Genomic DNA, 10,858 nt, shown 5'->3' with positions numbered 1-10,858 from the left:
CCCCTGATCCCCGCCCGCTCCCCCAGCCTCCCCATGGTTGCCGCACTCGGCCCAGCTCCCAGTTGTTTAAAAAAAAAAGTCCCTACTCAATGGCTGATGCCAGGAGGAGGGGTGATCCCTGCTGCCCCCCACCACATGGGAGGGTTCTGCCATGAGCCCCCCAGTCCCTGTCTGCTTTCCCAGTCCACCCTCCCACAAGCTCCCAGCCCTTTAAAAAAAAAAAAAAAGCAAAACAAAACCCTGGATTTACCGGCTGCTGCAGCAGCCGAGGGGCTTGTGGCAAAGCCCCCCCACGCAGCGTGGGGCAGTGGAGATCCCCCTCCCCCACCACTGAGCAGGAGCCGGTGAGTCCAGGGGATTTTTTTTGTTTTGTTTTTTTAAAGGGCCAGGAGCTGGGGCAGGTGGGGCAGCCATGGTGGGGCTGGGACAGCAGGTGGGGGCCAGGGAGCTCCCACATGGCATGGGGCAGTGGGGGGCAGCAGGGATTGCCTCCCACCCACTGGGCAGGAGCCAGTGAGTGGATTTTTGTTTGTTTTTTTTCCCCCAAAGAGTTGGGAGCTAGGGTGGGCAGGGGATGGGGGCCTGTGTGATTCGGAGATTCGGCCGATTCGGAAGCAGCCAAAACTCCGAATCAATTTGGCTGAATCTGACTCAGGACAACGATTTGAATCACTGTCCCCTGAATCAGCCAAACCAGAATCCGAAGCAAATACTAGCTGCTTTGCACAGGCATAGTTGAAGTCTCTCATTTTGAGGACACACCCCTAGCTCCTTGCAATCATTGGTTTTTTCCCAGAACCTAGAGATTCCTGCCATGTCAAGAATGAGCACCACATTAGTCCAATTTGAAGCACTGAAACCCCAACAAAATACACTAGCTAAAAGCCAAGATTTTGTCCTGAAAGCTCCATTTGGTTTAGCATCACCAGCTTTGCTTTCTTGGAGGTTCTCTGTTCCATGCCTCAGCTACTTCATGGGGACCCACACCCAGGCCTCTCCCTGATGTGCTCTGGTGGGTCATTAACAGGTTACAGCTCACTGAAGGAGGCAGGGACGTTACTGAATCCTGAGTGATGGCTCCCACTGGAACCTTTACTCCACAGAAGGTAGAAGGAACTTGATAGGGGAGGGTGTACAACCTACGAACTCCAGGCAATCTGGAAACCTACCCCTGGATCTCCTAACAGACCATCTGAAACATGACAAGGGCTTTCTTTAAAGGTCAAGGAATGGCGTAAACCTAGGCTCTCAAATGACAATGCTGTACATGGGAATTTCAATACAGAGGAGACAGCGTGAAGCTCTTCAGTTTGACTCCTACCTGATAAGAGACTCCAGGATGGCAGGGGTGGGACCTTTTTGAAACTCCAGCTCCTTGTAGTGCAAGGCTTTGGCATATGCTCGGCATTTGGCAGCTCTTTCCCCCAGCAGAACAATGCCATTATCATCTCGCAATGGCAGAGGACCCTGGAGAGGAGATCAGAAACAAAGTGGGTAGACAAAGAGGAGAGAGCTTGCAGTTATAAACCTGCCACAAGTGTCACCCAGGTAGCCTTAGAGAAGGGCTCCCTGTCTGCCACCTCTACCTTGTCACTGTGCTCCATGAATTCTGCCAAGTTCAGGAGTGTTTGAGTGACTTCTGCAATGTCCTGAGAAGTCAGGGCCAACTCGATGCTTCGGATCAACTCGTCCTGCTGATCTTCATTCAGCTCAGACCAGCATGAAACAAAGGCAGCATTGAAGAGATCTCTGAAGACAGAGAGACAGGGACAGGGACATGGTCAGTGGTTGGGACCCAACATTCATATGGCAGGAGAACAGGGTAGATATTTCCCTGCCCTGTACTGCTCCTGTTAGGAGCATACTTTCCTCCTAATGGGCGCACATGTAGACATGCTTTCACAGAAAGCTTACTGTGCAATAAGCTTTCTGTGCATTAATTAGTTGCACATGTAGATTCGCCCACTGATTATCTGGTGTGAAACACAATGTCTGGCTCAACACTTTGCCGGCTGCTAAAGCTATTTCAGAAACTCAGTGTTGAACCAAGTATTTTTTGGAATATAAGAAGTTCAAAAGTTCTAAGCATCTTGCTGAGGTACTAAAAATCTGAAACCAAATCCATAGGAGAGCAGTGAATTTGTGCTACTGGCAGATGCAGCTCCTTCAAGGCAGACTAATTGAGGTTATCTAGGGACACACTTCTCTAATGCACTGAATCTTATATAAAAGACTAAATTACATCACTGGGAAAGCTGCTGCTTCTTTAGCTTTTGTTCACCTTCAATTATAGCTTGCTTTTCAGTGCAGAGAAAACAGGATATTAAACAGATTTAAACAAGGTTTTCTTGTAATCCCTGGTACTGTCTATTGAAGCAGTACTCATTTAGATGCCAGACGTCCCCATCTGCCCTACACAACTCCATATGGAAGAGTCTTTTCAGTCACTGCTACACTGAAAAGGAGGAAGAGAAGGTGGACCTTTTGCTTCTACAGAAAATACCATAGGATCTTTACTATACAGAAGCCTCAATTTTGAAGCTCCAACTCATGAGGCCTACAACAATAGCACACAACTCTGTTTACCTACCTTACTTAACACATGGCCAGGTATACCCAGCCAGGATTTAAATATGTGGTTGAAAGGAGTGTCACACTCCATGCTCAGGCCACTAAGCTACAAAACATTCTAGTGGTTTAAGGATTAATTTAAAAACGCTTGTTCCTTCTGTGCCGAGTCCTGCAATCCATGCTGGTATACAAAAAAAAATGAGAGATTTTTGGTTTGTTCTCTGTACAAAACACCCAAGCAGATTAAAATAGAATTTAAAAAAATCCTTATATGCAGTAGGAAGGGATGAGGGCGGCAGGGGGAGAAGTGTCATATGTTCATAACACAAAGCTACCACATTACCTATATTCACTGAAGGAGTGCAATGGCTGGGTTTATGGCAGGTAAGGTTAAAGTGCACAGGGGAAGTAGAGAAATAATAGAGGTTTGAGATGTACTTGCAGACCTGTGTGAAGGACACTTGCATGCTGTCTAACCACACAGCAAGTCCCAGACCCTTGCCAGGCAATCAATCCTTCTATTTTGTGCATGCTAGGTTTCACTTATAAAAGAAAAAGATTAAAACTCAAACAGGCCACACTTTTGTGACAGTAGTAAAGTGAGGCCCCTGCACACCAAGGTGATATTTATATGCCACAGCGAAGAGATAAATAGGTGGATTCTATAGCACTCACAAGTCAGTCCTGACATAGAGGTTATGAAGGAACTAAAATCATAGATGTTTATTTGCCTAGAGAAATCTTTATCTGAGACATGGGACCCTACAAGCTATTTTACACTTTGCTCTTTTTCCAGCTTCATTGATGTTTGCCTTGTGTAATTATGAAAACAATAATAGGCAAAATTCTACTCAGGTTTTCTGTACCTCAAGAAACTGGAGAGGAAGTACAATTTCCACCTGCTTTATTTACCCCCAAACAATAGTTATCTCTATTTTGTACAACTCAGCAGCTCTTAAATGACTTTCCATTTCCTTTAGGGTTGTGGGTTGTAGCCACATTGGTCTAAGGACATAGACAGAAAAGGTTCTTTGGGTAAATGTGGCATCTTTTATTAGACCAACTAAACAGTTGGAAAAATTGTGCCCGAAAGCTTGCAGAAAACAAACACTCTTCTTCAGGCATAGGGAGAGTCTGCTGGTGTTGTGTTTGTTCTCCTAGGTGGAATAGAAGCCAAGATGCTAAACGCAGGTTCGTAAAAATGCAAATGTGTGGCAGTGCGGATCAGAGGGAATGGGAGACAACAGGTGAGAAACAGGTAGGTGGGGGACGGGAAGGGATGTTGAATTGGTGATAGAATGTAGCTGGTAAAATTTTCCATCTACAGTCTATCACCAGTTCAACATCCCCGCCCTTTTCTCCCCCTGCACCTACCTGTCTCTCACCTATTGTCTCCCATTCCTTCTGATCCTCACTGCCATACATTTTGCATTTTCACAGACCTGCATTTTGCATTTTGGTTTCTATTTCACTCAGGAGAGCACACAAAAACCAGCAGACTCTTCCTATGCCTGAAAAAGGGTGTTTGTACCTGAAATCTTGCAAAGAACAATTTTTCCAATTATTTAGTTGGTCTAATAAAAGATAGCACATTTACCCAACGAACCTTGTTTGCCTATTTCCATTTTCTTCCAGTTTCTGGCATCTATACGATGCTCCAAGGAGAGGCATGAAATACACAGTGACTGTACCTGGCCATAGGGTTGTAGGCTTGAGCCAGGGCCCAGCAAGAGCGCAGGGATGGTGATGAGGAATCTTTCAGCAGCTCCAAGCTTAACCGTCTGAGCCATTCTAGCCAGTCATCTTTGGAGACTCTTCTTGCAGCTCCCCAAGCCTGCAACAAAAAGCAAGATAGCTGAGATGCTCTGAGGGAAGCACCTGCACACAATCCCACAGTGAATAAAAGCAGAAGAGCAAAGAGAAGAGATATTTCCAATTTGTTGCATCTGCTCCCTTTTGTCAGCTGCGATTTGCTTGTCCCCTCCTTGCTAAGGGTGCCTTTCCTCAGACCACTGGCTCCTCCAAAGGATCTTTCCAAATATATTCCCCCCTCATGCACAGGAAGCCTCCCCTGCTCTTCTTTACCTCATATGAAGCACATTAAGTGCCACATACCCCTACTCAAGCACCACCTTTGAAATGCTTTGAATTAGATATTCAAACCCAGCAGGGTCAACTCAGTCCTTCATGCAGAAGCACTTTTGAATCTAGCTAGTACTTAAACAATGGCCAATATGACCAGACATAATTGTACCACTGTATTTTTGAAAGCAGGTGGGGAAGAGTCTTTATTGACTGGTAGACATGTCTGAGGTGAACATTTCAAGGCCAACCAAAGTGAACGCTGGCTACTAGTGCCTGCTGTTGGGAACAGGCACCACACACAATGCAGCCAGTGGATGGAGCATTAGGCATAAAAATTTAATTAGCCATTAAAATAAAATAAAAATTAGGCTATAGTAAAAAAACACTTTCTACTTTCAGATTTTGCCAAAAGCAACAACCAACATATCAGTCTCAGGAGTTATTGCTACCTTTGGACAAAGCGTTCTTGTCATTTTTCTGAGCCAATCAGTATTTGCTGGAATCTAGATGGTCCCACATGTGCAACTAAGACATCTGTCCACTCACAGCTAAGCTGGAAATATCAGATACTGTAGGGACTTAATCAAACATTAGACACCCCAAATATGGTACAGAGGACACTTTACACAGCTGCCTTTGACAGGAGGCTATTCCATAGTGATGTGCACCAATAAAGATATATCTAGAAGTCAGAGACCTTTCCAAGGCTCACTACTTGCAGTCAAGAACTTTTGCTTATTCTTCTGACCTGGAGAAACAGCCCTACAATATTACCCATGGTGCTTTTTCAGCCCAGCAGCTGCGCAGCTCATGAGACATTTTCCAAGTATAACAAAGCACCTCAGAATTTCTTAAAAATATGGGATTCTCAGGGGAATCCCTGATATCAGGTGGACTCTCCTCTTGTGGATGAGAGTCAGCAATGGAAGAGAACACTGAAAAAACCCCCAAACCCTGTTCTGTGGCACTGGACATACCTCCTGGATTGAGACACCAAGAGCCTGGCCTTTCTGCAGCATAGTACTGAAACAGGGAGCTCCATACCCACCTTCTGCAGGTTAATGGTGCTGACGTGCAGTTTTTTCATTGGACCCGTTTCTACAGGGCCACTAGCTAGTGTCTCTCCCTGGTTGCTTCTCAGCATTCGGTGCTGATAAATCAAAGGATCCTCCTCTTCATCAGCAAGTGTGTAGCCCTGCAAACCGATGGCTCAGAATGAAGATCAGAAGGGCCACCATTAAGGTTTCTTTTGACATGCACAAGTCACGAACAAGATCTGCTGAGGGTCAACTTAGCGGAAGTCAGAGGAGCTCTCACTCATTCAGCTTAGCTCAGCTCAAGGGAGGGGAAATCACTTTTCATAACATGGACGTCTTTGGAATCTGCAAGCTCAGGTCATCCCAGGCCTGTTCAGCAGAAGTGTCAAGAAATCTTGACTCTCAACACCAAAGGATAGAAAAGCTGAACTCTGAGGCATGCCACTGTGGAATAGTGAGCCACAAATGCGCATTGCCACTTCCCTCCCCTATATGGGTCTCTGCAATAGCTACTAAATACCGATGTGCTACAGACCCCCTTAAGCAAGTAGTAACAGAGTGGAGCAGTTACTGGCTTATGAACCATGGGGTCCACTGCAGAAAATTAAGGCAGAAGAGTCCTCCCTTAGCCCTGGTGTGGAAATGGTGAAGAGGAAGGCTCAATCGGACAATTTAATTGAGAGAAAGAAGGATACCAACTAGTACCTTAGGATCCCTTTTGGTTCCCTGCAGAAGGACTGAGGATCAAGTTTTACGCACCGGACAAGTTTTGCAATTTCACTCTCAAAATACCAGATTATAATATAACTAATCTCCCAAAAACATGGAAATAGTTGCTCTGCATCCTACAGCTGAGGCCAACCAAGTTTTCTGTTGCATTAATTCATATGAACCAACCCACCTTCACAATCCTGCAGATGAGAACATCATACCGCTGATGATTTATCCTGTGACGCACCAAGACCTTGTTCACCATTGGGATAAAAATCTGGTACTGTAGGGGAAAGGTTTCACAAGTTCATTAGCCAATCTCACCAAGACTAAAGATATACCCACTGATTCCATGTCCATTTTGTTGGCCAACACTAGATTCTAAAAAAAAACTTAATTTGGACAAATGATGGCAGAGGTAGGAATTGGTTTATTTTGAGAATAAACCCATTGCATTTCACAATCATGGACTGGAAACATTGCAAAACTGGGTATCATCTCTTTAAGGCCCTAGCTGACTACACAATAAATACTCCATCTTATAGCCATAAACTTTGGGGCAGTCCCTCTCTCTTCTGGTGGCTTTCAGACTTAGGAAAGACATTACCTTCTTCCCTAGCTGAAAGACCAGAGAGGACAGAGTATCCATAGCCGGTGTCCGTAGCTCAGGGCTCTGATCTAGTGTGCGCACAATAGGATGAATAATTCTTGAAGCATAATCAGTGAAATCCAGAGACTCTGTCAGGCGGTCCACAGTCTCTAGAGCAGCTCTGAAATCAAAGAAAAAGGGAGACTCATTATCTCTGACAGAGTGAAACAGAAGGAGCAGGCTGGCTGAAGAGAAACAGGTGACATGCACAGTCATCTTCAGCTTCTGCAAGGACTTGGCTTTCAGGGAGAACACTTACAAGATTGCCTGAAACAGGGCAATGGCTAATAAATCCTCTCACCTCCCATTATTTTAGTCCATGTCAAAAGAATAAAGCATACAGTAGAGGCTGATTAAGATACCCAAGGGTGAGACAGGCAGTCATTTATATTGTGCAAGTAGCATCAGACATTTGCCAAATCCCTCTTAGTGCTCGAGTTAACAGGCTACACACGCCTGTTAACTCAGGCATTAAGAGCCTACTTTTACCTCATGAATCCTGAGTAACAATGCAGCAAGAGCTTAGGCCCGACCTGCACTCAGCTATTTACACAGCATTCAAGCTCACTTCATTGTTACCCAGAGTGCCTTACCAGCAACCTTGATAGAGAGGATGAGCTCCATTTCTGGGGTGCTAACAGCACAGTACTGACAGTATTCAAGGTGGGCTAGAAGCATTAGCTTGCCCACTGCTCATCTCAGACAAATGAGCTCACTCTCTGTGGCTTAGGCTGTCCTAGCACTATGCATTCAACACAATAAAGCAATAAGTAGGTCTCCCACTTGACTGGTGACTAGAGAAAGTGAAAGTCTTTGGAAGCGACTAATGAGCAATTAGTGTCATTTCAGATCATAGCAACCACTAAGGAACCCAGAGGGAATGAGCAGAGAGAGAGGAGAGAGAAAAAAAAAAAAGAGAAAACAAACAACAGTGGATACATACTTCCGAGGCGGTATTGGGACGTCTGGGGCATCAAACAGCTTTACAATGGGAGGTAGTAGCAAGTGCAGGTAGTCATCCAAGTTGGCGCCAAACAGCTGGATTGCATTCAGCAACTGGAGAGGAAGACAACCCAACACCACCCAACTTAAAGTTGTAAAACAGCAACACTGTAGAGTGGGGGTTGGCAACATGTTTGGGCCAAGTGCCAAAAAAACCCTGCAACCTGGGCTTAGAAGATGTTGGCATGCCAGGGACGGGTGGCAGGGGAACCCCGGTACCTTTCCTCCCGTGCTCCCCGAGGCACATGTGCAGCCACTGCCAGCACACTGTTGCTGCCACCATGAAACCCAGGCTGCTCACAGCAGATAGCTGCGAGCCTGCTAATGGCTGTACCAGGATCCAGAGTCTGGCTCACTGCCGGAAGCTGTTGCATGTGCATCTCAACGAGCACAGTGAGAAAAGGGCCAGGGCTACACTGCCCTGGCCCCTTCCGTGCTGTGCACCTTGAGGCTCATGTGCAGCTGCCACCGGCCACAGAGCTGGGCTGGGACTCCGGACCCTATGCAGCTGTTTGCAGGTCTGCCCATTGCTGGCTGTGAGCAGCCAGGGGTCTGTGGCCAATAGTGGCTGCACTTGCGTTTTGGGGCACATGGCAGGGAAGAAGCTGGGGTTGTACTGCCCCAGGCCCCTTCCCTGCCACGCATCCTGAGGCATGCGTACAGCCATCATTGGCCATGGAGCCAAGCCAGGGCTCCAGACCCCAGTGCACCAGCTGCAGTTTCCCAGCTGCCTGCCACAGACAGCCTGGGCTCTGGGAAGCTGCTGCGTGCCATGGAGGCTGGGCTGCTCGCAGCAGGGCTTGTAGCTGCCCCTCTGCCTGCTGCAAGCAACTCAGGCTCCATGGCCGGCAGCAGCTGCCCAGAGCCCAGGCCACTGGTGGTGTGCCAAACAAAATGGCCATGCATAGCATGCTCTGGCATGCATGCCGGGGGTTGCTGACCCCTGCTGTAGAGTATCTTATCTTGGCTTGTCTTGTCTTGTCAGCAATTGACTGTGCTCTGGTTACTCCCTTCCCCACAGCATGCTTCCACTCAGGCTATACCTAAAACAACGCAGCCTGCCTAAGGCCTCACTCACCTTGACAGACACGTTGCGACTTGGGCTGCTGTCATGCATGAAAACTCGTAACATGTGAGGAATGAGCTGTGGCAGGTAGAGTTTGAACTCGCCCCCTAGAGCCACCACAATTTGTTCAATAAGCAGGATGATTGTGCTCTGTATTGAGTTGTTCATGACCCAGAAGTCCTGCAGGAGACAGAAGGAGACGATAAAACAGCCCTCTACAGCTGACCTGTGCACGTTAGGCCCAGGGAGACTGACAGTGATTTCTAGATACAGAACAACAGTTAGAAACCCCATCACCATTACAAAACCCTCTGTTTTAGCATCTGAGATCTCCAGTGCTGTCTTGTTTGGCTGTTAGAAACATACTTCTTTGGTGACTGATTTTTCCTGGTCCCTTGTTTAGTTGCTTATGACAGATTCCATTTCCCCACCTCCCCAGAGACTGCAACCTCCCGATGAACACAAACTCTTTTCCACTACAATGGATCTGATGTACAACATGCACAAGTTCCAAAAGTCTTGTACATAAGCACCAACTAAATGCCAGCTGCCCTTATGCAGACTAGTAAGAAATGAAAGTGTAAGTACCTTTTAGGTGTTGGCTTAGAAATGGCATTTAAAGGTCTGTTTTTTGGGAATTGGCTTATAGGTATAGATATATACATTATAAGGGTTGATGATGGGCAGCAGGGGTTGATTTCTAAGAAGCCTGGGTGTCTCTTGCTCCCCCCTTCCCTCTCTCTCTCTCTCTCTCTCACACACACACACACACACGCACGCACGCACGCAGTTTCGTATAGCCTTCAAGGCAGACAGGCTGTCTAACACAACAAGGACACACAGCCTGAGAACTGAGGAAGTATGTACCATATTGCCCATAACACAACATAACTGACACCAGCTACAAGACCGCAGAGCAGCAAGGGGGGCTGAGTCCTGGTTTTGGGGGAACAGACCAAATTAGGAGAAGGCCTTGAAGGCTACGTGGACATGTGACCATAGGGAGACAACCAACCAAAGATAGCCATGGATGAAGTCATCAGGAGTGAAGGAGAATACAAAAGCAGAGACTTGAGAGTAAAAAAGCGCCCCCCTGTCTATCCCTCCCTTTGTCCCATCCCTCCTCATCAGTCTTTCCTCTTATTGCGTCCCTCCCGTCCCTCCCCATCCTTCTCCTCATCCCCTGGGAAGGGTCCTCAAGACCACCATGGACAGAGGGCGTACCAGCAGCCCATCTCATGCACCCCACTGGGTGGGGTGGGCCTCAGCATCCCACCTCCAGACTGCTGACACCTAAGAAAGAGCCTCAGAGTAAAGATCCCATCCTGGCCATGTACTTTGACTCTGATGACATCCTTAGGATTTGGTAGCTATATAGAACTGATTGTTTGTACTGCTTCTTTTCTGTTATCTCTGTGTATCAATAAATTTACCTATTATCGAATAGAAATGTTGCGATTGGTGTGAGGGTGGAACAAGGTATCTGGATCCTAAATCCAGAGCCAACATTAGGAAGTGCCCCATTAATATAGAAGCGATATGGAGTGGAGTTTTATATTTTACACTGGTAAAAGAAGAGGCCAGAGAACAACCGTTTTCCTTCAAGCCTCACCATCAGAATATTAAGCAAATGTTAAAACCAGGGCAGATTTGCTGTTCTCTGCCAGCTCTAATGAACTGCAAGCAGTTCAAAAGACAGTGAGAGTGCCATGTGATAGCAGTCTGGTTTCAAACACT

At 46.7% G+C, this 10,858-nt stretch overlaps 1 protein-coding gene across 4 annotated transcripts in view; it reads right to left on the bottom strand.

Moving 5' to 3' along the window:
• The window catches only part of MTOR (mechanistic target of rapamycin), a 123,966-nt gene that overhangs the window by 89,944 nt on the left and 23,164 nt on the right, over positions 1-10,858 (bottom strand). For all 4 annotated transcript variants that reach the window (XM_019511733.1, XM_019511735.1, XM_019511734.1 and 1 more), the window contains 8 exons: positions 9,134-9,301; positions 7,997-8,109; positions 7,012-7,174; positions 6,595-6,687; positions 5,705-5,851; positions 4,263-4,405; positions 1,587-1,749; positions 1,322-1,467 (listed from right to left, as the gene is read on the bottom strand). In XM_019511733.1, coding sequence (XP_019367278.1) covers positions 1,322-1,467; positions 1,587-1,749; positions 4,263-4,405; positions 5,705-5,851; positions 6,595-6,687; positions 7,012-7,174; positions 7,997-8,109; positions 9,134-9,301 — 1,136 coding nt within the window. The remainder of the gene's footprint in view (positions 1-1,321; positions 1,468-1,586; positions 1,750-4,262; positions 4,406-5,704; positions 5,852-6,594; positions 6,688-7,011; positions 7,175-7,996; positions 8,110-9,133; positions 9,302-10,858) is intronic.

The sequence above is a fragment of the Gavialis gangeticus genome, unplaced genomic scaffold (assembly GCF_001723915.1).
Source record: "Gavialis gangeticus isolate Ggan-Ray unplaced genomic scaffold, GavGan_comp1, whole genome shotgun sequence".
In the NCBI taxonomy this organism is placed as follows: domain Eukaryota; kingdom Metazoa; phylum Chordata; order Crocodylia; family Gavialidae; genus Gavialis; species Gavialis gangeticus.
The sequence above is the reverse complement of the archived record's forward strand: the minus strand, read 5'-3'. Positions and strand labels throughout refer to the sequence as shown.